Source organism: Microcaecilia unicolor, chromosome 1 (genome assembly GCF_901765095.1).
Source record: "Microcaecilia unicolor chromosome 1, aMicUni1.1, whole genome shotgun sequence".
Lineage (NCBI taxonomy): Eukaryota > Metazoa > Chordata > Amphibia > Gymnophiona > Siphonopidae > Microcaecilia > Microcaecilia unicolor.
Genome location: NC_044031.1, coordinates 96,347,563 through 96,375,263, shown reverse-complemented (window position 1 = coordinate 96,375,263; position 27,701 = coordinate 96,347,563). Strand labels below are relative to the sequence as shown.

The 27,701-nt window shown below is 45.6% G+C and overlaps 1 protein-coding gene across 2 annotated transcripts in view; it reads right to left on the bottom strand.

The window, feature by feature from the left end:
- The window catches only part of ITGB1 (integrin subunit beta 1), a 122,305-nt gene that overhangs the window by 59,188 nt on the left and 35,416 nt on the right, over positions 1–27,701 (bottom strand). For both annotated transcript variants that reach the window (XM_030199088.1, XM_030199097.1), the window contains exons 3-5: positions 23,550–23,635; positions 13,459–13,681; positions 4,296–4,466 (exon numbers count right to left, since the gene is read on the bottom strand). In XM_030199088.1, coding sequence (XP_030054948.1) covers positions 4,296–4,466; positions 13,459–13,681; positions 23,550–23,635 — 480 coding nt within the window. The remainder of the gene's footprint in view (positions 1–4,295; positions 4,467–13,458; positions 13,682–23,549; positions 23,636–27,701) is intronic.

Here is a 27,701-nt window from a genome sequence, read left to right as displayed (position 1 = left end):
TCCCTTGGCCATCTCCCTCCTTCCACTCACCATTCAAATTACAAACTGTAATTGCTCAACAACTTACCTGAAGTCACACAATTGATTCTCCAGTGAACAAAGACCAACAGGCTTATTTTCGAAAGAGAAGGACGCCCATCTTTAGACACAAATTGGGAGATGGGCACCCTTCTCCCAGGGTCACCCAAATTGGCATAATCGAAAGCCGATTTTGGGCGTCCCCAATTGCTTTCTGTCGCTGGGATGACCAAGGTTCAGGGGGCGTATTGGAGGCGTAGCGAAGGCGGGACTTGAGTGTGCCTAACACATGGGGCGTCCTCCACCCATAATCGAAAAAAAAAGGGCGTCCCTGACGAGCACTTAGACGACTTTACCTGGTCCTTTTTTCTTACGACCAAGCCATGAAAAGGTGCCCGAACTGACCAGATGACCACTGGAGGGAATCGGGGATGATCTCTCCTTACTCTCCCAATGGTCACTAACCCCCTACCACCCTCAAAAAAATTTTTTTAAATATTTTTTGCCAGCCTCAAATGCCATACTCAGGTCCATCGCAGCAGTATGCAGGTCCCTGGAGCAGTTTTAGTGGGTGCAGTGTACTTCAGACAGGCGGACCCCGGCCCATCCCCCCCTACCTGTTACACTTGTGGTGGTAAATGTGAGCCCTTCAGAACCCACCAGAAACCCACTGTACCCACATGTAGGTGCCCCCTTCACCCATAAGGGCTACGGTAGTGGTGTACAGTTGTGGGGAGTGGGTTTTGGGGGGGGGGGGGGCTCAGCACACACGGTAAGGGAGCAATTTCTGAAGTCCACTACAGTGCCCCCTAGGGTGCTCGGTTGGTGTCCTGGCCTGTGAGGGGGGACCGTGCACTACTTAGTAGATGACGGCAGAAAAAGACCTGCATGGTCCATCCAGTCTGCCCAACAAGATAAACTCATATGTGCTGCTACTTGTGTATACCTTACCTTGATTTGTATCTGCCATTTTCAGGGCACAGACCGTAGAAGTCTTGTCCAGCACTAGCCCCACCTCCTACCACCGGCTCTGCCACCCAATCTCGGCTAAGCTTCTGAGGATCCATTTCTTCCGAACAGGCTTCCTTTATGTTTATCCCACGCATGTTTGAATTCCGTTACCGTTTTCATCTCCACCACCTCCCGCGGGAGGGCATTCCAAGTATCCACCACTCTCTCCGTGAAAAAATACTTCCTGACATTTTTCTTGAGTCTGCCCCCCTTCAATCTTGTTTCATGTCCTCTCGTTCTAACGCCTTCCCATCTGTGTAAAAGGTTCGTTTGTGGATTAATACCTTTCAAATATCTGAACATCTGTATCTTATCACCCGTTTCTCCTTTCCTCCAGGGTATACATGTTTAGGTCCGCAAGTCTCTCCTGTTTAGGTCTTGTAACGCAAATCCCATATCATTCTTGTAGCATTTCTTTGCACCGCTTCAATTCTTTCTACATCCTTAACAAGATACGGCCTCCAAAACTGAACACAATACTCCAGGTGGGGCCTCACCAACGACTTATACAGGGGCATTAAAACCTCTTTTCTTCTGCTGGTGACACCTCTCTCTATACAGCCTAGCAACCTTCTAGCTATGGCCACCGCCTTGTCACACTTTATTAAATTTAATGTCCCAGATTTTTGTACTTTCCAGTTCTTCTGTATTGAAGAACAGTTTCCAAATCTTTTCATTTCTTGTGCCTAATTACAAATTTTTGCATTATCTACAGACCCACTAATTTTAGTATTGCAGAAATAGTTGAAGCTATTAGAGATATTAGAAACCGGATCTAACTCTGACTCTGGGGTTTGTTTTCCTTCGTTGGCACAGTGAACTTTGCTGACCACCACTTTGAGTCTTGAAATATAAAATGAAACAATCAAACTAGTACAATATTTTTCACTAAGGAATTTTAAGATAGTCACAGGTCACCCTTAGATTCTGGCATCAGGTTTACAACATTAACTGTTCCATAGTACGCTCTCCAGAAAATCAGTCTGGTGAATTTAAATGTTCACACTCCAGCAGCAGTAATGCACATCGTGCAATTCCCTTCCTTGAGTTTGTGTGTCGAAAGAGCACGGAGAATGCCATACCACAAATCTTACTTAAAGCAAAAGATCAGCGAATGCTGGCTCCTCCCACGACCAAAGGGTTGCATTTGGTCGTTTCTGAGATGGGCGTTCTCTGTTTCCATTATTGCCGAAAATCAGAAACGACCAAGTCTAAGGACGACCATCTCTAAGGTCGACCTAAATTTCCAGATTTGGGCACCCTCGACCGTAATATCGAAACGAAAGATGGATGTCCATCTTGTTCCAATAATACGGGTTTCCCCGTCCCTTCACAGGGACGTCCTGTGAGGACGTCCTCAGAAAAACTTGGGGGTCCCTTTCGATTATGCCCCTCCAAGTGTCAATACCTATGCAATTAGTATTAATAAACTAGAACTCATTGACTAAAAGATGCCATTCTATCAAGCTATTCTAGGACAGCAATTTTCTGTCCAGACATGTTGCCATGTAAGCCTCCCGTATGGAATGAAATCTTATTCACCTCTTTGGCAGTTAATCAGTAGACTAAATAATTACTAACTCCCTTCATCAGGTGAATGCAAAAGTTATTACATAAAACTTTGTTGCTGAAGACTGGGGATCCAAGATGGCGATTTGAACAGTTGTGGCATGGTGGAGCTCCCGATCATCAGTGAGTGGAATTGTTTTGGGGAATTTTCCCCAAACTGGAAATGCGGAAAAGGAAGGGGAAACCCAAAATACCCACCTCCTCGGGCTTAGTGGAAGCCCCAACCGCCCGACAAACCACCCTGGAGAGATTCGGGGTCCATGCGCTGGGACAGCTGACACACGCTTTGACGGAATCTGCAACCTCGGAGGCGGACCACAGCGTTAAGGGAGTTTCATTAAACCCTCCACCTGACGCAGTTCCTCCAAGACCAGGAAGTAGCTAGGCGTTGATGGGATCACAGCGAGCAGAGGCGCCAGAGAGGGGCCAGTCTTCCCTAACTGTGAGAGGAGGACCTGTCGGAGGAGGACCTGTCGCGGTGTCGACCCCGGGTAGGCTGTTATCGGAGGAAAGCCAAAGTCTGGAGCTCTCTTCTTCTACTGCCCAGAACACTGCTTCCAGAGGGAATGGAGTGAGACCAGCTGTTCTAACTATGGAATCGTTATGGGATGCGATACAGGGATTAAATTCTTCCCTTCTTCAGTTACCCAACTCCTTTAGGGGAGAGATTGCAGATTTGAATCAGTTGTGTCAAACTCTGTCTGGACAAACTGAAAATCATTTTAATAAAATTACTTCACCAGAAGTTGAGGTTGCTCAATTACAGTTTTTTCCAGTCTCAGCTATCAGGGATAGGAAGTTTCAAGCACGTAAGCTTGAGTACTTGGAAAATCAGGCGAGGAAAAACAATTTGCGGTTTTTAAATTTCCCAAAGTCACCTCTTATACCTGCACTTGATATGCTGAAGAAATATTTTGGGGAGATATTGGGAATTCCGACAGAAGGCTATCCGCCTATAGTCAGAGCCCAATATAATCACAGGAACTTCCAGATCTTTGACTGTACAATCTCAACCTGATTTAAATCTGACTGAATTCCTTCTCTGGAATTAATAACAGAAAGAACAACCCTTCTAATGACATTTGCATTAGAGCCAGACAGAAATAATATTTTCCGCATGTATTTTCGCTATATGAATGCAGTTTTCCTGGAGTCTAAAATACAAATTTTCCCTAACTTCATAAGGGAAACACAGAAAAGGAGGACAGAATTTTTGGTTATAAAATCTGAAGTTCTTAATCTAGGTGGTTCTTTTGTTTTGACATTCCCTTGCAGATGTTTAGTGTCTTTGAATTCAATAAATCATGTTTTCTTTGACCCCAAGAAACTGATAGAATTTGTAAATTCTAAAGAAGGTGCTAGGGATACCATACCCCAATCGCACCCAATAATTGATTTGCTGTATATCAGCTGCATGTGTTAAGCTGTCTACTGCTCTATTGATGATTATTTTTCACTGTATGTTTTGTATTTCCTGGTTCTTGGATCCAAATTATGTGGACAAAGTTGAAGATTATGTTTTCTTTGGAAAGATTTTTCGGATAATGTTAAGTGAGATATTGCTGCAACATTTATGTTAATATGCAAATGTAAAATAAAAATATAAATTATAAAACTTTGTTGCTGACATATTTCTACATATACATCACAGCACCATTATTTAAAAAAAAAAAAAAAAAAACACACCACACACTTACCAATCCTAAAATCAGAAGTGATTTTCTTCATTTCTTTCATAAGATCAGTACCAAGACGCTTTACATTCTCCAAATCATCTTTCATGGAGAAAGAGAGGTCCATAAGATAATAAAGATCTATTGGGTAGTCTTCTGCTCTCTTAAATTTTAATGGAAATGTCTGTGGTTCTCCTAAATGAACACACAAATTTCATTACTATACAAAAAAGTACAAAACAGTAATATATTACGCTTGCCCATTTCTACCTACCTATCTCTTTTATTATTCTGCTATACTTATATTTTCTCTATCAATGCTTTGTAATCCCTATTACTACGTAAGCCGCATTGAACCTGCTTTAAGTGGGAAAGCGCGGGGTACAAATGTAATAATAAATAAAATAGTAAGACATAACTAGATGAATTGCATTGCCATCTTAAATGAAGTCTACCTATTACTAAATTCAAATATATGAAACAATTTGGGGTATATTAATCAGTAAGCAGATCAAAACAAGTAGTATCCACTTGTCTACCCATCCCAACAGCAGCTTGTTCTAGCAGCAAGCATTACCTCCACAAGAAATCAAGTTTGAGTGCAGGAAATTTACATCCTACAAATAAACTAGAATTACAAGAGATTGGGAGGGGGTGGGGATAGGATTTAGCTCATGCCTTTTCACTAATAGCTCAAAGTAGCAACTATTTTCATGTCCCTTGAGAGCTTACAATATTAAGTTTGCACCTCAAACAATGTAGAATTAGGTGACTTGCCCAAGATCACAATAGGTGGCTGCAGGATTTGAACCCTGGCTTTCACACTGCTCCTGTAACCATTAGGCTACTCTTCTACTATTACTAGAATAGCTTTCACATCATAATGTTATCATAACTGAAAAGTCCCCTCAACAAGTCATATGTAAAACATTCCCCGAGAATCCTCACCCTGAAGGCCAGAGGATATTCTTCAAGTGGCATAAATGCAACAGTAGTGAAATGGACAACAATTATGGAACTTGATCCATGGTCTATTCCCCCTTTTTTGTTTGCACACGCATAGTTTTCTCTTGTCTTTTTTCCTGTGATTTCTACTCATACATTGTTTCCACAGCACTGCTTCTGGTTTTTCATTTTCCCGGGTTCCTACTGGCATAGGCAATATGCAGTTTGTCAGCATATTGCCCTTTTTCCTTTGGTCTTGCCTTTTACCCCTATTTTGTGTTTCTGCATCTTTTTTCTTTTCTTAGAACTTGTGTCTTCATTTGTTGAAGAACACTATATGCTATACATCTAAAACTGACAGGTACTACCTTGTCTAGTCACACAGTTTGTTATCTATATCATGTCTACGTGATCATATGATACAACAGCTAAGGCTTACAGTGGAATTCTCTCCAAAACGTCTTTCTTACCATACTGTTTATGCACCATAACATTTTCATTTACTGGTCTCGTATGTACAGCAAGGTAAAATTATGTATAATCATACCTGATAATTTTCTTTCCATTAATCATAGCTGATCAATCCATAGACTGGTGGGTTGTGTCCATCTACCAGCAGGTGGAGATAGAGAGCAAACTTTTGCCTCCCTATATGTGGTCATGTGCTGCCGGAAACTCCTCAGTATGTCGATATCAAAGCTCCATCCGCAGGACTCAGCACTTAGAGAATTACACCCACGAAGGGACACTCTGCCCAGCTCACCACCGCCGAAACGGGGGAGGGGAATTAACCCAGCTCATCCCCACACAAGTGGGGGAGGGGAATCCGTCCAGCTCATCCCCGCGGAGCGGGGGAGGGACACCACACCCGCCGATGCGGGGGGATCTGGCTTATCCTGCAACCGCAACCGCGGGAGGAGCTGACTGACCCTAACACCGCCGAAGCGGGAGGGGTACAAAGCTGCCCTACAGCCGCACGAAGCGGGAGGGAGTGCCGGCAGAATTTATGTCTCAATCCAGCCCCGTAAAACGGAGGGGAGAGGAATGCAGCAGCTCACTGTAACACAAACTCGTCTCAACTCTTGAAGAATCCAAGTGAAAGAAGAACTTGAACACGAAGTCCTCCTGAAGTAACTGAAGGCTAAACTTGAACCTAAAATTCAACCAGAATATAAACAGTACAGATATCTGGGAGGGGCTATGGATTGATCAGCTATGATTAATGGAAAGAAAATTATCAGGTATGATTATACATAATTTTACCTTCCATATCATCAAGCTGATCAATCCATAGACTGGTGGGATGTACCGAAGCAGTACTCACCCAGGGCGGGACATAGAAATCCCTGACCTCAACACTGAAGCTCCAAACCGGGCCCCCGCCCGTGCAGCCACAGTCAAACGGTAATGCTTGGAGAATGTATGAGCCGAAGCCCACGTTGCCGCCTTGCATATCTCTTCCAAGGAGACGGATCCGGCCTCTGCCATCGAGGCCGCCTGAGCTCTCGTGGAGTGAGCCTTCAGCTGGATAGGCGGCACCTTCCCCGCGGCCACATAAGCCGCTGCAATGGCTTCCTTGACCCATCTTGCCACTGTAGGCTTAGCAGCCTGCAGACCCTTACGAGGACCTGCAAACAGGACAAACAGATGATCCGATTTCCGGAAATCATTGGTCACTTCCAAGTATCTGATGATGACTCGTCTCACATCCAGATATTCAAGAGCGGAGTACTCCTCTGGGTAGTCCTCCCTACGAAAGGAAGGGAGACAGAGCTGCTGATTCACATGGAAGCGAGAACCAATCTTGGGCAGGAAGGAAGGCACTGTGCGAATAGTCACTCCTGCCTCAGTGAACTGCAGAAAAGGCTCTCGACATGAGAGCGCCTGGAGCTCGGAAACTCTTCTGGCTGAAGTGATAGCCACCAAAAAGACTGCTTTCAACGTCAGGTCTTTCAGAGATGCCCTCGACAAGGGTTCCAAAGGCGGCTTCTGCAATGCTCTTAGCACCAGGTTGAGATTCCACGCAGGCACCACTGAGTGCAGAGGAGGGCGCAGGTGATTAACTCCCTTGAGAAAGCGCACCACATCTGGCTGCGAAGCCAGGGAAGCACCCTTCAGGCGGCCCCTGAAGCAAGCCAGAGCCGCTACCTGGACTTTAAGGGAACTGAGCGACAGGCCTTTCTCCAGACCTTCTTGCAGGAACGCCAACACTGAAGAAATTGGAGCAGTGAAGGGAGAAAGTGAGCCTGCTTCACACCATGCTGCAAAGATACGCCAAACCCTGGCGTAAGCAGTAGAAGTAGAGCGCTTCCTCGCTCTCAGCATAGTGGCGATGACCTTGTCTGAGAAGCCCTTCTTCCTCAGACGCTGCCGCTCAATAGCCAGGCCGTAAGACCAAAGGGAGAGGGATCCTCCATCACCACGGGACCCTGATGCAACAGGCCCTGCTCCACTGACAGCCGCAGAGGATCGTCGACTGAGAGCCTGAACAAGTCCGCATACCAGGGACGTCTGGGCCAATCCGGACCCACCAGGATTACCCTGCCGGGATGCTTTGCCACCCGGTCTAGCACCCTGCCCAACATGGGCCAGGGCGGGAACACATAGAGGAGCTCTTGTGTCGGCCACTGTTGGAGAAGAGCATCTACTCCCAGGGATCGAGGGTCCCGTCCTCTGCTGAAAAAGCGCGGCACTTGGCAATTGGCCGATGACGCCATCAGATCTAGGCTCGGCTGGCCCCAGCGCTTCGTGATGTCCAAGAACGCCTGAGCAGATAGTTGCCACTCTCCGGGCTCCAAGGTATGGCGACTGAGAAAGTCCGCCTTGACATTCATGACTCCGGCAATGTGGGCCGCTGAAAGCTGCTCCAGGTTCACTTCCGCCCACTGGCAAAGACTCATAGCCTCCTTGGCTAGAGGGGCGCTCTTGGTACCTCCCTGGCGGTTGATATAGGCCACAGCCGTGGCATTGTCCGACAGGACCCGTACAGGCTTCAACACCAGTACCGGGATGAACTCCAATAACACCAACCGAATGGCTCCGAGTTCCAGGAGGTTAATAGACCACTTGCCTCTGCAGGAAACTAGAGCCCCTGCGCTGTCCTTCCCAAGCAGTGGGCTCCCCAGCCCATCAAAGAGGCGTCTGTCGTGACGACAATCCACTCTGGGGTCACCAGAGGCAATCCTGCAGACAACTTGTCTGTCTGCGTCCACCAGCTCAGCGCCTTGCGCACTGCTGGGTCCACGGGAAGGCGCACAGCATAATCCTCCGACATCGGAGTCCAGCGCAGCAGCAGAGATAGCTGTAGTGGTCTCATATGAGCCCTGGCCCAGGGCACTACTTCCATCGTGGCCGTCATAGAGCCCAACAGCTGCACGTAGTCCCAAGCCCGAATAGGAGAGGCTACTAGGAACTAGTTCACCTGAGCCTGAAGCTTGACAATCCGATTGTCTGGCAGGAACACTCTGCCCACTTGGGTGTCGAATCGAACTCCCAGATACTCCAGGGACTGAGTCGGGCGCAGCTGGCTCTTCTTCCAGTTGATGATCCATCCCAGGGAGCTCAAAAGAGCAACTACCCGGTCCATAGCTTTGCCGCACTCTGCATAAGAGGGGGCTCGGATCAACCAGTCGTCCAGATAAGGATGGACTTGTACTCCTTCCTTTAGCAGGAAGGCCGCTATGACCCCCATTACTTTGGAAAAGGTCCGCGGAGCAGTAGCCAACCTGAAAGGGAGGGCTCTGAACTGGAAGTGTCGTCTCAGGACTGTAAAACGCAGAAAGCGTTGGAGAGGAGGCCAGATGGGAATATGCAGGTACGCTTCCTTGAGGTCCAAGGAAGCCAAGAACTCTCCTGCCTTCACTGCCGCTATAACAGAGCGGAGAGTCTCCATGCGAAAGTGCCTCACTTTCCAGGCCCGATTGACCCCTTTGAGGTCGAGGATAGGCCGGACAGAACCTCCTTTCTTTGGAACCACAAAGTAAATGGAGTAACGTCCCTTGCCAATCTGATTTTTTGGCACCGGAACGACCGCACCCAGGCGGATCAGGTTGTCCAAGGTCTGCTGCACTACCACAGCTTGACCGGAGACTTGCAGGGAGAGAGTACAAACCCGTCTCTTAAGGGTTGGCAGAACTCTAGCTTGTAGCCGTCTCTGATGACTTCCAGCACCCACGCGTCTGAAGTTATAGTGGTCCACTCGCCCAGAAACGAGGACAGCCGTCCTCCAATCTGCACTGGGGCGTGGACCAAGGCCCCGTCATTGGGTACGAGACCCTGGGGGAGGACCGGAGGGAGCACCTCCGGGACGGCGGTCTCTGCGAAAGGAATGCTGCTTGGGGGAGAAATTCCTCTTGAAGGAAGAGGGGGCAGAGGAACCCGACTTGCCCGGGCGGTACCGACGGGCTTCCTGCAACCGTCCTCTGGAGGTACCGGGACGAGTACTAACCCGAGCCCTGACCTCTGGTAATTTCTTGCCCTTAGACGTGCCGAGATCGGTCACGATTTTGTCCAGCTCGACCCCAAAGAGCAGCTTGCCTTTAAAAGGCAATCTAGCCAGGCGGGATTTAGAGGCGTGGTCAGCAGACCAATGTTTCAGCCAAAGCCACCGCCGCGCAGAGACTGTCTGAGCCATGCCTTTAGCTGAGGCTCTCCAGACATCATACAGCAAGTCTGCCAAATAGGCTAAGCCCGATTCCAGGGCCGGCCAATCAGCCCTCAAGGAATGATCCGAGGGGGAAGCCCGCTGCACCATAGTCCGGCACGCCCTGGCCACATAGGAGCCGCAAACTGAGGCCTGCAAACTTAAAGCAGCTGCCTCAAAGGACGACCTTAAGGCCGCCTCCAATCTTCTGTCTTGGGCGTCCTTTAGGGCCGTGCCACCTTCCACCGGCAACGCCGTTTTCTTAGTCACCGCAGTGATTAAAGAATCCACGGTAGGCCACAGATGGGCCTCACGTTCACTCACAGCCAAAGGATAGAGGCGGGACATAGCCCTAGCCACTTTAAGGCTCGTTTCCGGGACATCCCATTGAGCCGCAATTAAGGTGTGCATGGCATCATGCACGTGGAAGGTTCTAGGCGGGCGCTTCGTCCCCAGCATAATGGCAGAGCCAACAGGGGCTGAGGGAGAGACGTCCTCCGGAGAGGAAATCTTCAAAGTGTCCATGGCCTGTAACAACAGGTTGGGCAAATCCTCTGGGCTAAAAAGCCGCGCTGCAGAGGGGTCATCCGCTCCATCCGAGCGGGGATCTATCTCCTCCAAGGAATCGGCAAAGGATCGTTGGGAGACCTCAGACACGCTGCCCTCATCTACATCGGAGGAGACAAAAGTCCTCCAAGGCCTGGAAATCAACCCGAGGGCGTTTACCTCTGGGAACCTCAACCTCTATCAGAAGAGGGAGCAGGGGCAGCGTTTTGCATGAGGAAAGCCTGATGCAGCAGCAAAACAAACTCGGGGGAGAAACCCCCCAGACTGTGCACTTCCGCAGCCTGGGCAACAGCCCTAGACGCACTCTCAACCGGCGCTCGCAATAGCGGGGGAGAGACATGCTGCACATCCAAAATGGCGTCCGGCGCGAAACTCCGTGAAGGAGCCGCGCGGGAAGAACGGCGCTTAACTTTAGCCGCTTTTGTGCCGTCGCCCAAATTAAGGGCGTTCATGGCATTAATGTCTCCAACCTCAAGGGCGGCCCACGAAGAAGCCGTCCGAGCCGCGTGGCCGGCCAAGATGGCGGAGGCGAGGAGCGGGGGATGGGCGTTTATGGCGGGAAAAAACCGCCACGCCGGAGGAACGACCGGGACATTCATCGGTCACTAAACTATCACCCATCAAGGGCGAATCAGGTTGTAAAACCCCCGCATCCCCTCTAGAAGCGCTCCAGTGATCCGGGGAGCGACCCTTTGCGCCCTCGCCCTCCGACGCCATTGCCACGAGGAGAAGAATCGGGGAACCCCCTGCCCGCTATAAAAAGGTAAAATTACCTGCTTGCCGCTCCGAGCTGTAACGAACTGGTGTCCCAGTGAGTAGCTGCAATGAACGTTTAAAGAAACGTCGAATTAAACGCCTTTAAAGACGTTTAAAATTTTTTTTTTTTTTTTTTTTTAAACGGAGCCAGCGGGAGGGGGGAGAAAAGGAGGGACCTGGCACCACCAGGTTTGCACTTGCTCAAAAGAGCCCTCAACCCCAGGCCTCAACAAAACCTAAAAATTAGGCTTGGAGGCCTAGCCAGAGCTGCTGCTGTGTGTGACCACCACCTGCTGAGATAGAGAACATACTGAGGAGTTTCCGGCAGCACATGACCACATATAGGGAGGCAAAAGTTTGCTCTCTATCTCCACCTGCTGGTAGATGGACACAACCCACCAGTCTATGGATTGATCAGCTTGATGATATGGAAAATAGTATTTTTCACATGGTTCTTCAAGTGTAAGCTGACCAAAGGAGTAATGTTAAAGCTTTCTTCACATAGTCTCTGCTGCTACTAGCTCTTATTAGTTGGTTTGTTTATATGTTAAGACTCAGGTTGCTGGTAAGCGATTTACTTTGACTCATTTTTTACTCATATCTAGTAATGAACATATTACTGTTTATGTTGTATTCATTTATATATATATTGTTTTATACATATGTTTTTAATATATATAGATTTTTATATCCAAGCCTTTATGTAATGTTTTAGTTATGTGTTCAATCAGTGTGTTATGGTTCTTAAGCTGTTTTTATATTGGTATATTTACATAGACTTATAAATTCATGTTAGAGGTTTTTTTTTTGTTGTTTTTTTACTGTTTCAGGTTTTTATCTACTTGTGGTTGCTGAAGTAACTGCATTTCCCACTATATTTGTGCTTTAGAAAATTGCTTTTTCTTTGAGTTTTTGCTCATTTTGCAATTCTGCTCCTTTTCCTTTACATGCCTGTGGGCTCTCATTCAACTTGTGGAAGACCTGTCCAAGTTTAAGGATGGAAACAGACTTTGCTTTCATACTTCAGTCTGTTGATACTGCCAGGTATGCCTGAAAGCCTCCGATAGTAGATATATAGCTGTATAGATATCAACTATAATCTATTATATAAAGAGTTTTATGCTGTTTTATCAGCAACAACTTTGAATTTTAAAGAGACATTTTACATACCTATTTTGTTATACTTGCGTTATTAATATTAGACATTATCTTAAACTATGTTGGTATTACTAACATTTTAATATTACTACCTAGTGATTTTTGCAAGTAAAAAATGTTTGCGCTAAAACACAGTAAAACATCATTTAAATTATACAATTAACAAAATGTCAGAATTTTGAGGTCACTGAATGCTCAAAGTGTTCACCCCCAACTTTAACAAAGGCCTTCAGTTGCTTTAACACATTCTCAACAGCCTTGTCGATCAGTCCCTGTGGCAATCCATAGCGCTTCCTTGAGTTTGGCGATTGTTTGCGGCTTTGAGTGGAGCTTGCGATAGGCCTCCAACATTGTTCCCCAGACAAAAGTCTATGTCACTATGATGTCATTAGTAAGCTGGTACCCTTTTTTTTTCCTTTTTAAATCAAACTATTTCAAATTTCTGTTCTGCACAATCTTGCAGTCTTGGCATATTTCAAAGTTACAAAGCAAAAAAAAAAAAAAAAAAAAAATCACAAACCTCAGATCAAAAAACAACCAGAAACTACAAAATCTGTTTCCATAACCATTTACTTGTATACACACACACACATCCAGAGCTAAAGAGCTAAGACCAAGTAGTTTGAAGCTGACCTTGGGTCACATGGGAGGACAAGTTTCATACTTGGTCAAACAGTGTGCTCAATATAGTTGAACTAGGACTACTCACACTACCAGTACTGTACTGTCCATTCCATAAAGTATCAATTTACCTGTTTGTTGTCTGTTACTCTCTTTCTTGGTTTGTATTCTAGATCTCCTTCCTTCTCTATATTTCCTCATTTTAATGAGGTAACTTTTTTTCCTCCCTTTGTGCAGCAGGGTTTTTTTTCCTGCTGCTGTTGCCTTCTGGTTCAAATCAGATCTGCATTCATCTGCAGCTACCAAAAGATTTTTTTTTTTTTTTTTTTAATTTCCATCTACATAGCGCAGTCACAGAGCAGATATGCCTGAGAGCTATTTACTATGGTTCTCTCTAGAACACATCCAGCCAGTTTGGTTGTTAGGATATCCACAATAAATATATATTAAAAAAAAAAAAAAAACACTGATGCAAATGAAATTGGAGGATTTCCATACCTGACCGCAGCTGCAATATTAACTGCTGAGGCTGAATCTGAGTAATATCTTCTGGCTTGAGTTTCTCTGCAGTGCCCTTGCTGCGATTTGTTACATCTTTATTTCTGCTCACTTTTTGACTTCCTCTAGGATTTTCGGTCATGCTTAACGGGCAGCCTTTACTTAACAATGTAGCCAAATCATCACATCGGGCTGAAGTTGTCTCACCTTCTTGTAAGAAGTCCTGTAAAGATTTTAGAAATTAGAGAAGAGAAACATGGAAAATTATAGCAGATAAAGACTACATGCTTCTCAAATCTGTCCACCCATACTAACCACTTTCCCCAGAGATATTCTCTGCACTTGTCCCATGCTGTCTTGAACTCAAATACAGTCTTCAGTCTCCTCCTCCTCTAGAAAAACATTCCACACATCTATCACCCTTTCCCACGAAGAAATATTTTCTTGAATTACTTCTGAGCCTATCCCCTTCCAACTTCATGCTATGTCCCCTCATTCAAGAGCTTTCTTCCAACTGAAAGAGGCCACCTTTCTGTGCATTTATACTATTGAAGTATTTAATTGTCTCTATTGTATCTCCACTCCCACATTTCTTCCAAAAAATACAAATGAAAACAAAGATCTCCACATGCTTATGACAAAGACCACTGACCATTTTAGTAGCCACTCTCTGAAACAACTAAATCCTACTTAGAGTACATGCCCTCGATCCAGTTCTCTGGTCACTTAGTTAAAGAAATCGGTTGGATGACCAGAGAACTGGCTCGAGGGCATGTGCTAGATGTGATCTATTTGAATTTCAGGAAAGCCTTTCACAGAATTCCTCATATGAGGCACATGAACAAATTGAGCAGACTGAAATTAGGACCCAGTGTGGTGAACTGCATTAGGAACTGGTTGACTGACAAAATAATAGAGGGTGATGGTAAATAGAACTCACTTTGCAGAAAGAAAGGGAGTAGTGAAGTGCCTGAAGGATCGGTATTGGGGCCAATTCTAGTCAATATATTTGTGAGCAACATTGCTGAAAGGTTACAAGGGAAAGATTGACATTTTATAGATGATGTGCAACACAGTAGAAACCGTGAGAGGTCATCTAAAAAAGTTTAGAAAATCAGAAAAATGGTCTAATGTTTGTCAGCAAAAATTCAATGCAAAGAAGTAAAGAGAACATAAGAACATAAGTGTTGCCATACAAGGTCAGACTAAAGGTCTATCAAGCCCAGTGTCCTATTTCCAAAAGTGTCCACAAAAGTCACAAGTACCTGGAAAGATCCCAGAACAGTAAACAGATTATATGTTACTATGTTATCCTAGAAATAAGTAGTGGACTTTACCAAGCCATCTTTATAGACTTTTTAGGAAACTATCCGAACCTTTTTTTAAACCCTGCTTTTACCACATTCTCTGGCAATGAAATCCAGAGTTTAATGACATGTTAAGTGAAGAAATATTTTCTCCATTTTCTTTTAAATGTACTACTTAGTAGCTTCATTGCATGCCCCCTAGTCTTAGTATTTTTGGAAAGAGTAAACAAGCGATTCATATCTACTCGCTCCACTCTACTCAGTAATTTACAGACCTCTATCATATCCCCCCCTCAGCCTCTCTTCTCCAAGCTGAACAGAATGATTCACATGGTGTATAGAAACCCAAAGGAGATGTATTTGCTAGAGGATAAGAGACTAAAGCACTAACTGGAAAAGGGATATTGGGGCAATAGTGTCCGAGGACCTTAAGGCAACAAAACAAGGCAGTAACCCTAGCCAAAAGGATGCAAAGCTGCATAAATACACATACAGCAGAAGAAAGTAGGCATTAATGCTCTTGTACAGTCCTTGGTGAGGCCCCATTTGGAGTATACCATTTTCAGTTTTGGACAATACAAGACTTAGAACATAAGAGTAGCCATACTGGGTAAGACCAATGGTCCATCTAGCCCAGTATCCTGTTTTCCAAACAGTGGCCAAGCAACGTCACAAGTACCTGGCAGAAACCCAAATCGTGGCAACTTTCCATGCTACCAATCCTGGGGGCAAGCAGTAGCTTCCCCATGTCTGTCAACAGCAAACTATTGACTTTTCCTCCAGGAATTTATTCAAACCTTTTTTAAACCCAGATACACTAACCGCTGTTAGAGCTTAACTATTCGTTCAGTGAATATTTCCTCCTATTTGTTATAAAAGTATTTCCATGTAACTTCCTTGAGTATCACCTAGTTTTTGCACTTTTAGAACGAGTAAAAAATCAATTTACTTCTACTCTACTCAGAATTTTGTACACCTCAATCATAACTCCCCTCATCCATTTTTTTCCATGCTGAAGAGCCCTAACCTCTTCAGCTTTTCCTCATACAAGAGGAGTTCCATCACCTTTATCATTTTGGTCGCTCTTCTTTGAACCTTTTCTAATTCCACTATATATTTTTTGAGATAGTGACCAGAACTGAATGCAATACTCAAGGTGCACTGGAGCAATACAAAGGCATATTATTTTCGGTCTTACTCACCACCTCTTTCCTAATAATTCCTAGCTGGTGTGTCACAGGCTTGGAACACAACAGTGGGGATTTTTTGCTGTTGTTTGTGTTATGTCTTTCTCCCTTCCCACTGTGAAACCAGTAGCCCTCCGTTCGAATCCAACAACACTTTCTGTTCTCTCTCACCCCAGAGTACCAGACCTGCAGTGATAACATGCTGTCTGAACAAGTATTGGATCATTCCCCTCTGCCGCATCCCACTCCTCTGACACAACTTCCTGTTTATGTGAGGGTGGGATGCAGCAGAAGAAGGCATCCAATGCCAAGCATGTTATTGCTACAGGGTCCGCTAAACAAAGCAGATTTGATGGTCTGGGGGGGAAGAGAACAAAGTGGTGCTGGACTCGGAGGTGGAAGGGGGGGGGGTTGAAGGAAGGAGGTTGTACTGGACTGAGAAGGTGCTGAGGAAAAAGAGAAAGAGGTGTTTCAATCAAGGGAGGGGCGGGGGGGAAGGAAAAGAAAAACTGCTTCATGACTCAGGGGAGGGGCTGAGAAATAAAGAGGGAGCGAGGTTGAGGGAAGAAGAGGGAGTGGTGCTGGACTGACAGGGGAAGGGCATTTGGAAGAAGAGGGAGTGCTGATAGACTTATGAGGGTAGTGAGGGAAGAAGAGAGAGTTCTTGGACTCACAGGGGGAGGGGGCGCTGAGTAGAGAATGGAGATGTGCAAGAAGGGAGGGGGACAGGTACTGGACCTGCAAGGATAGGGGGACAGGAGAGATGCCAGACTATGGTTGAGGGAATCGGGACGCGAGGAGGAAAATGGCAGATCATTGGGGGAAGGGACAGAGTGAGTGAGAAGGGGAGAGATGCAGCTACACAAACCCTTGTGCCTTGCTCATTTCTGAATTATGTCAGTAAACCACATAGCAGGCTTTCACTTGGGCGAGGGAGGGAATATACTTGGCACAGTGGAACCATGTGGAAGAGACCATGGGAGAGATGAGTGCAAAGAGGATGATAAGTACAGAGAGTACAATTGTATAATGGGGAGTGGGTAAAAGATGGGAATATGAGGCCAGGGTAGGAGAGATAGGTAGGGGTGAGATGGAAAGTTGACAGGTGCTGGTAAGTGAAAAATAGGTGGAGGACTGACGACTGAAGGTGAAATTTGAGGGGGAGAGCCAGAAAAGAGAGAGAGAGGAAATATGTCAAAAGACAGATATAGTGAGGAAATTGAAGAAAAGAGGAGAAAGGAGAAATGGACCACACCCACTGGAAAGAGAGCAGAAGACAGAAAAACAGAAAATAAAAAACAGGGACCAACATGCTTGGAAAAAAAAAAATACCCAAAACGTAGAAAAAAAAAAGGTGTTTTACTTTGAATTTATTTGCTGGAATGTTAGTTTTGAGAAATGTGCATCATGGATTACTTTTTTTTTTTTCAGTACAAGAAGAAATTCTTTTGTGTTTTCACTTCTCCTACGTTGTGGAACATGCCTAGTTTGACTTCCTGGGTTTCCCAGTTCAATTCTTGTCTTTATATTTTTAAATTTGCGATCCCATGTTCTGTATTTGGTGTGTGAATGAGGTGTGGTATTCTGTTGGCAAGTGGTTTCTGCCAACAGAATCTTTTTTTTTTTTTTTCAGTCAGGGCACACATGATGGACAATGCTTGCATCCGTGACACACTGCACACATGATCCTCATGGATCTTTGGTCTGACACAGTACATCAGTTCTTATATATTCTCATGTCATCTCATTAATAGTACAAAAAAAAGTGGAAGAGAAACCAACTTCAAGAGATCAGTCCAAACTCAGGGTAAGATGCTCCAATAAGCAATTTTATTTGGATCCAAATAAAATTGCTTATTGGAGCATCTTACCCTGAGTTTGGACTGATCTCTTGAAGTTGGTTTCTTTTCCACTTTCTTTTGTGCTGTTGAATTTTGTGGATATTGTAAATCTCATTAATAGTGAAACAAATCACTCCACTACCAGGCACATTATGAAATAACACAAAACCTGGAAAAAATCCTAACTCAATATATATGTAGCAAAATCTACTACAGAATAGTAGCACTGATTTAAGCAAAAACCCTACTTAGCAGATGGCACTACAAATATTACACAGGGCCCTAGAACATCAAAACACCTATCGGTAAAACAGAACAAGTGGGGATGCTACAGAGTTGTACATAGAAACTACTTGTCAACAGAATACCATCTCTCAGTCACACACCAAATACAGAACAAGGGATCACAACTTAGAAATATAAAGACAAGACCTGCAAGACCAGATGAGGACAACATGCAATCTTGAGCAACAAGCGGCCAATAAGAGGTCAAATAGGGAAAATATAGAGAGGCTCCACAACCAGCCAAGGCTATATCAGGGCATTTATACCCTGTGAGGATGGGTCCCTCCAGCGACTTACTGAAGAGGTGCTCTGCCTTCATATTGCTCTGGATTCCAAGTTAAACTAAAGAGAGAGTTCCCCAGCAGCACACAATGAGCTGAAGGCCTGAAGTCCCAGCTCCCATTCTCCTGGATCCAGGAATGACTGAGATAGTCTGCCTGTACATCATCATTGCCTGTGATATGGACTGCTGAGAGAGCCTGCAGATGTGTCTCCGCCTCCAAAGCCACTAGCAGACTCCTGGTTCCTCCACCATTGTGGCATTGCTCGACATCACTCTGACCGCTTCCCCTTCCAAGAGTGGCTGAAACTCCTGCAGATCCAGATGGACTGCCTGGGTCTCCGGGCGGTGAATGGACCAGAACATCTCCTGGCTTGACCAGGTACCCTGTGCTACATGTCCAAGACAGTAAGCTCCCCAACCAAGGAGATTCGCATCTGTGGTGACCAGCACCCATGAGGAGGATCCAGAGGGACCCCTCTCAAAAGGTTCACCGGTCCCACCAGGCCCAGACTGATTCTTGCCCCAGGTGTGAGTGGGAGAGAATGGAAGTCCTGAGAGACCAGTGCCACCAGGATAACAGGGCCTGCTGTCAAAGGCGCATGTGAGCCCTTGCTCATGACACCACCTCCAGAGTTGGAGCCATGGAGCCCAGGAGCTGCAAATAGTCCCAGACCGTAGGCTGCAGAAGTTCACACAACTGGCTCCTCTGTGCTTGCAACTTCTTCACTCACTCCTCCAGAAGGAAACCAATCCCCCAAGCTCATGTCAAAGCAGACTCTCAAGTACTCCAGAACCTGAGAGTAAGGTGGACCGATTCACGACCCAGTCCAGAGACTCCAAGAGATGGCGAGCAGTGAGCTAACTGGCCTCCGCCACTGAATCCGCTCAAATAAGTCAGTCTTCCAGGTATGGGTGAACCCAAACCCCTGATTCCTGCGCATCTTCGGCACCACCACCACAATCACTTTGTAGAATGTACATTGAGCCGCAACCAGGCCAAAAGAAAGCCCAAAATTGAAAATGCTGCCCCAGCACATATCTCCTTTGATGAACCACAGTGGAAAAGGGGAGAGAAGCCTTCATGAGGTCCAGGGAAGTCAAAAACCTCCCCTGGCCACACCAAAGCAATGACCAAGCACAGAGCCTCCATCTGGAAGTGCTGGACTCTGAGGTTCAATATGTGCCAGAAGGAGCCACCCTTCTTCAGGATTATGAAATAGATGGAATACCTGTCCAGGCCGCGATCTGCTGGTGGAACAGTTTCCATTACTCCCATATCACAGAGATGCTAAAGAGTAATAATGACAGCCTGGCACTTCAGAGCCAAGCCGCAGGAAGAAGTCATGAAGGCCTCCGAAACTGAACAGGCGAACTCCATGGAGTACCCCCTCTCGACCACCTCCAGAACCCACTGATCGGAAGTGATGCAGACTACAGACCTGCACAGGAATGGGGTTTGTGGGAACCCCACAGAGTTCTCAGGAATCAATCAGTTCCTGCAGGATTCCTGTGGAAGTGTAAGCTGCACCAGCCTCTCACTTACCAAGTATCAAGTTCTTTGAGGGCAGCCTCCTCCTCCTTGTTTTAATAGCGCAGATGCGGAAAGTCTTCCATTAACCCCCTCTGCTCCCGTGCTGATGTGCAAGCCTCAGCTCTGGCATGAGCATCAGAGGTCAGTTGACTTACTGGCACGTGCATGTGGTGACCTCTCAGCACACAGTGCCAGAAAATCAGAGATGAGTCTTCCATGTTCCAAGTTCCATTCCTTCTTTGCCTACAGTGCTGCGGCTCAAACCAAGAGAGACAGAGCAGAGTGGAATTTAGGTACCATTAAATTCTTGCAGGGATGGGTTAGATTTCTGTCCCCGTGCAACTCTCTAATGCGGATCCACTTGCTGCAGAACAGAGACAGCCTGCCTCCCACCAGCCACGAGGGACCCAGAGAACCCTCACTGGGCAAGCCGATCAGCTGCAGTCCTGTCCGATGCTAAGCAATACTTTTTCATAGAAAAGTGTGATGAATGCCTGACATGCCCTCTCAGTGGAGGTTGTGAAGACAAAAGTGGTGACGGAATCCAAGAATACATGGGATAAACACAGAAGATCCCTATATAGAAAAAGGACAGAATCAAATTAAAAACAAAAATAAATGACTTCATGGCTCAAGAGAGCTTTGATGGCAACTCCAGTGGTTGAGAAGACAGACTAATGCTAGGCAAACGTTTGCAGCCTGGGTCCTGTAAATGGCAGAGACAAATCAGGATCAAGACTGGAGTACAGAGTTGCACAGGGACAGAAATTTCACCCATCCCCAATGGATTCTAACCCATACCCATCCGTACCGGCTAAGGTCCATTCCATCCCCACAATGATTCTCCTCCATCCCCTCCCGTACTTGCAAGTCAACGTTACTTACTTGCAGCTCTCTGTTTCCTCCTATCCCCAACAGTCTCCCATGGATTTTTTGATGTTATTTCATTATTCAACCAATGAGTGTTCCAAGCCTCTCTGGGCATACCAAGCCTCATTCTGGCACTCCAACTGCCCCTCTCAATGCATCTAAGCCTCATTCTGGAGTCACCAGAGATGGGAATTCTACGGCAACTTCTTCCATCCACATGAGAATCCTATGGGTTCAGCGGGATTCCTGCAATCTCCATTCCCATGCAGCCGTCTAGACTGGAGTGGGCTTCTAAGAAGATAGACCAGCAGCGGGCAGTCTTCTACGGTCTGTGCCCCCAAAATGGCAGTCTGTGATATAATACACACATACTTAATCCATTTCAAAGCATACCCAGCACCAGCAATCATAGCATCTCTCTACAGCAAAGGTGTAGACCTCATAAACTGATGTTACAGAATGATGCTAGTTGAAATTATTGGTATTATGGTATCATGTTCCAAGATTACTTCATGTAACTGCCTACATGAAGTTAGCAAGGTAGCGCATTTCCAACTGCCCTGTTTAAACAATGGAATCATAATCAAGAAGAGTAACCTGCACAGTGCACTGAATCCAACTGTGGCTCACTTGTTGAGCAAACTGGATAGAATTGTACAGGGGTCATTCCATGCCAAGTGGTCTAAACCTTCCCACCATCATGTCTCCAATTTTGTTCAAATTTTATCTGTTGCTCAAGTCAGGTGTTAAACGAAGTTTCCCAAAATTTGAGGTCTCTAACTGCAATGGCTGCAGATCTAGACCCCCTTTTCTGAAAGGTTGTCAGTCTATGAGCACGCGACATTGACCAAAATGCCATTTTTGGGGTCTAATAAAATCCAAACACATTTGTAAGAATGGCTAAAAAATTCAAATCCTGTACAGTTGTTGATGCTAATTCCGATGAAATACATTTTAACATTATGGATGCAAAACCCAGTCAAACAAGTTGACTCAAAGTGTGCATCAAAAGTGGTTGCGACTCATCGGAACATATTTGGACCAATATTCAGACCGCAACAACTTCCATGCAAACAAAGATACGAACTTGAAATTTTGAACAAGCATTATGCTTGTGCTGGACATAGTACTGCCAGATTTGCAACTAACCAGCATCTATAACCTCCCTGCAGGATCTCTTCAAAGTTGGCACTGTCAGCGCAAATGGTAAAATGTACCAAAGTTCAATGCCAATTATTAAAAAAGAGCCACAGGGACAAGCCCCCTGCATTGAAATCACAGCGCCTCCGTGTGAAAGTGCTGCAGGCAGTAACAAATCGCCTCCCTTCGGGCCTCCTTCCCTCCCTGTGTCACGCCCTCGCGGAAGTTACGTCAGACGAGGGCGGGACACAGGGAGGGAAGGAGGCCCGAAGGGAGGCGACCCGCTGCTGCCTGCAGCGCTTTCACACGGAGGTGAGAGGTGCTGTGATTTCAATGCAGGGGGCCCGGCCCGGTGGCAGATGGTTGACGACGGAGGGCGGATGGGACTGCGGTGCCGGGCCCCCCTTGGAGGCCCGGGCAATTTTGTTCCCCCCCCCCCCCCCCCGCCCCCCCTCTTGACGGCCCTGCTAACTACCCCCAGAGCATGTGTGCACCACTCCCAGTGCAGCCTGCAAACACCTCCCCCTCATGGCCTCAGAACTGTCCTACCACAAAGCACACACCCGCCTCATGGTCTGCTACAAGATTCACCAATTCCATAAGTTTCTCCTTGTACTTCCGTGATCCAGCAGGGGCTCTCCCCTGTACTGGCCATGCAATCCGGTAATACCCACTCACTTATCCTGGCAGTAGCAAATTTATGGGGTCCCTTTTCTAATTTTACTTGCTGTAAGGGCAGGGAGCTTGGTATGGGGAGGTGGGAGGTTAAGGCAGAGAGACAAGAACTAGTAAGGCAGAAAAGGAGAGAAACTGAAAAAACAAGAGAAAAATCCTCTCAGGTGAGAGGCCATACAGCCAGGGAAGGGACCCAGACTTGAGTGTTCCCAGTAAGGTTGCACTGGCTTTGGAGCCCTCCTGCTGCCCTGTGCTCAACTGAGGAACAGTTCTCCAACTAGACCCAAGAGCTCTCATCAAATAAGAAGAAACTGTTCTACATGGGATGTCCTTCACCATTCTGCTGGAGACAGAAAATACTGAGCAGCTGAGGCTGAACAGGGGCTTTTAAACAGAATTGAGAGTTCATTAGTCAGTCCATCTGCTGGCCAAGTGACACAACCCATCAGCTCTGGACTGATATGGCGGGAGGAAAAGGATTTTTGTTTTAACCCTAACCTCAGTGACAGTTTCACTTATCAAGTTGGAGCCATGTTTTTTAGGAAAGGAAGTATCTTTCTTGGGTTTCTTATCTTTCCCACTTGCTGCAAGACTCATACAAGCAGCAGGACAGGCACAATATCTGGCAGCTTGACCTCAATGCAAAATCCAAGAGCTACTCTATCCCTATGAAAAGAAAACAAATTGCTGAGAAACAGGAGTTTGTCTATTAAAATCCTCTTTGGTCAGTTTAAGGCAGAAAGAAGGAAAAGCATTTAAAAAAGCTTTCATTTATCCCATTGCATCCCAATACTTTGCTGACTAAATGTAAGCCCAGAAGGATTTGAAATTATTGCTCTTGTAGTGTACACATTTTTCCACCCTTTTAAAGTTTCTGTGGCAAGTGTGTGATGGTTTTTATTTTTGACGGAAGAAAAGCTGAAAGGAAAAAAAAAAAAAAAAAAGAGGAGTTTTCTATAGAAATACACTCACCAACTTTGTGCACCACCCACAGTTTGGCCCTGCTTGTATACATTCTCCACACGACTTTGCATTGGCTTTTAAACATTCGCTTCCACCTGTTTTGGTATAGAAAAAAAAAAGTCACTTTGAATCACAGTTAAAACATTTCATACTGACCAGATGCATTTTTAGTGCTGTAATTTCAGTACTGCTCTAACTATACAGTTCAAGTTACACTATACCTTCCAACCTAACAGAATACTGGAAAGGAATCATACATAAGGGATTTAAAAAATATCTGGATGATTATCCACCTATCTGGGGGCAAAATAACTCTGAAGATTAGAGAACAGGGAAAAAAAACAGTGAAGAGATACATAAAGTTGAAAACTGGACCATAACTTCCAGAAAAATAAAGACCCCCCCCCCCCCCCAAAAAAAAAAAAAAAAAATGGTCAAATACATTTCTATGCAAGACACCCCTCCCCTCTACCATTCAGAGGCTGGAAATAATTCCTTGAGGCATGCCAAACACTCTCTGCTGTCACACCCCATCTTTTCTGGGCTGGCTCTTAAGATTTTTAAATTTATTTTATTCTTTCATAACTTGCTATACTGCTTTATCCGACTAGTGGGACAAAGCAGTTTGCAAGCTAAAGCGAAGATACTTACCTATAGCAGGCATTCTCAGAGGAAAGCAAGCCTTATACTCTCACTGATGGGTAATGCAATTCTGTGTTGCCTGGTCCAGAGTTTGTAACAAGCATTTAAGAGCTTTGTGGAGCACAGACCATACTCTATGTGCATGCCCAAGTGCCTTTGTGCCTGCCTCGAGAGCGCGGCTACTGCAGTTCAGTACTACTGCATCAAACAAACAAACAAAAAAATAGGAGACAACTCCAAGGGGAGGAGGGAGGGTTGTGAGAATATAAGGCCTGCTGTCCTCGGAGAACACCTGCAACAGGTAAGTATCCCCCCTCTTACCGACCATATTCAACCTAATGATGACACCATTGGCTAAACTACTATCGAATCAGAATTTAAACTCTTACATATACGCTGATGATGTAACGATCTTCATCCCATTCAAGCAACACCTAAGGGAAATCTCTAATGAAATCAACCAAAGCCTACACATTATGAATTCCTGGGCAGATGCATTTCAGTTGAAACTAAATGCAGAAAAAACCCAATGCCTAGTACTCACCTCGCAATACAAGAATAAATTTACCACCATCACCACACCCAAATTAAGTTTACCAGTCTCGGATACCCTAAAAATTCTTGGAGTTACCATTGACCGATACCTAACACTTGAGAATCATGCGAAAAATATAACTAAAAAGATGTTTCATTCAATGTGGAAACTAAAAAGAGTTAGACCATTTTTTCCAAGGAATGTCTTCCGCAGCCTAGTACAATCATTGGTACTCAGCCATCTGGACTATTGCAACTCACTCTATGCTGGCTGCAAAGAGTAAATACTCAAAAAACTCCAGACAGCTCAAAACACGGCAGCCAGATTAATATTCGGCAAATCTAAATACGAAAGCGCAAAACCCCTGCGAGAAAAGTTACACTGGCTCCCACTCAGAGAACGCATCACGTTCAAACTCTGTACCTTAGTCCATAAAATCATCCATGGGGACACCCCAGCCTACATGTCAGACCTAATAGAACTTCCACCCAGGAACGCAAAAAAATCTTCTCGCACTTTCCTCAATCTTCGTCCTCCCAAATGTAAAGGCCTGAAGTACAAATCAATGCACGCATCTACCTTTTCCTACATGAGCACGCAGATCTGGAACGCGTTGCCACGCAACTTGAAAACTATCTACGAACTGACCAATTTCCACAAACTATTGAAAACCTGTCTCTTCGACACGATATATCACAAGGATCAACACATTTAACAATACAGTCTTTGATTTATCCAGAAGTGTTCTATACTATCTTTGCTTCAATACTATCATTTTACCCAAAACTCCTTGTAACCAAATGTATAAATTTCTCTTCTATTTCCCATATCCTCGATGAATTGTAAGCCACATTGAGCCTGCAAAAAGGTGGGATAATGTGGGATACAAATGCAATAAATAAATAAATAAATATCTTTGCTTTCTCTGAGGACAAGCAGGCCTACCTATTCTCATTGATGGGGAATCCCTAGCAAACAGGCTCACCAAAAAAACAACAAAATATTGGTCAACTGGACGTTGCAATGGCGAGGACATGAGATCAACCTGAAAACTATATACAGAGTGAGAGTGCAGCTTGGAACAGAATAAAATGGGTCTAAGAGGGTGTAGTTGGATTCTAGATCCCAAACAGATTCTGCAATACTGTCTGTCGAAAACAGACTACTGCGTCGTGTATCCTGCTCAAGGCAGTAGTGAGATGTGAACAAATGGACTGAAGACCACGTTGCAGCCATGCAAATTTCTTCAATGGAGGCAGACCACAAGTGGGCTACCGATGAAGCCATGACTCTGACATTGTGAGCCTTGACTCTATGGTCAACCCAGCCTGGGCTTAATCTGCCTGCTAATTAGAGATTGTGTGTTTCTCCAATGGCGACCCCCATCCTGTTGGGATGAAAAGAAACAAAAAAAGGGCGGACTGTCTGAGGGGCTTAGTCCGCTCTATGTAATAGGTAAATGCTCTCTTGCAGTCCAAGGTGTACAAGGCGCTCTCACCAGGATGGGCATGAAGTCAGTGGAAAAACGTTGGCAAGACAATCGACTGGTTCAGATGGAACTCAGACACCACCTTCAGCAGGAACTTAGGGTGCATGTGGAGGACTACTCTATTGTGAGTAAACTAAATATAAGGTGCATCCACCAACAAGGAATGAAGTTCACTGACCCTACACTTCAGGTCAAGTATCTCAGATGGCAGGAATCTACTGGCTCAAAAGGAGTTTTCATCAGCTGGAGGAGAATGACGTTGAGGTCCCATGATATACAGTGGGGGAAATAAGTATTTGATCCCTTGCTGATTTTGTAAGTTTGCCCACTGACAAAGACATGAGCAGCCCATAATTGAAGGGTAGGTTATTGGTAACAGTGAGAGATAGCACATCACAAATTAAATCCGGAAAATCACATTGTGGAAAGTATATGAATTTATTTGCATTCTGCAGAGGGAAATAAGTATTTAATCCCTCTGGCAAACAAGACCTAATACTTGGTGGCAAAACCCTTGTTGGCAAGCACAGCGGTCAGACGTCTTCTGTAGTTGATGATGAGGTTTGCACACATGTCAGGAGGAATTTTGGTCCACTCCTCTTTGCAGATCATCTCTAAATCATTAAGAGTTCTGGGCTGTCGCTTGGCAACTCGTAGCTTCAGCTCCCTCCATAAGTTTTCAATGGGATTAAGGTCTGGTGACTGGCTAGGCCACTCCATGACCCTAATGTGCTTCTTCCTGAGCCACTCCTTTGTTGCCTTGGCTGTATGTTTTGGGTCATTGTCGTGCTGGAAGACCCAGCCACGACCCATTTTTAAGGCCCTGGCGGAGGGAAGGAGGTTGTCACTCAGAATTGTACGGTACATGGCCCCATCCATTCTCCCATTGATGCGGTGAAGTAGTCCTGTGCCCTTAGCAGAGAAACACCCCCAAAACATAACATTTCCACCTCCATGCTTGACAGTGGGGACGGTGTTCTTTGGGTCATAGGCAGCATTTCTCTTCCTCCAAACACGGCGAGTTGAGTTCATGCCAAAGAGCTCAATTTTTGTCTCATCTGACCACAGCACCTTCTCCCAATCACTCTCGGCATCATCCAGGTGTTCACTGGCAAACTTCAGACGGGCCGTCACATGTGCCTTCCGGAGCAGGGGGACCTTGCGGGCACTGCAGGATTGCAATCCGTTATGTCGTAATGTGTTACCAATGGTTTTCGTGGTGACAGTGGTCCCAGCTGCCTTGAGATCATTGACAAGTTCCCCCCTTGTAGTTGTAGGCTGATTTCTAACCTTCCTCATGATCAAGGATACCCCACGAGGTGAGATTTTGCGTGGAGCCCCAGATCTTTGTCGATTGACAGTCATTTTGTACTTCTTCCATTTTCTTACTATGGCACCAACAGTTGTCTCCTTCTCGCCCAGCGTCTTACTGATGGTTTTGTAGCCCATTCCAGCCTTGTGCAGGTGTATGATCTTGTCCCTGACATCCTTAGAC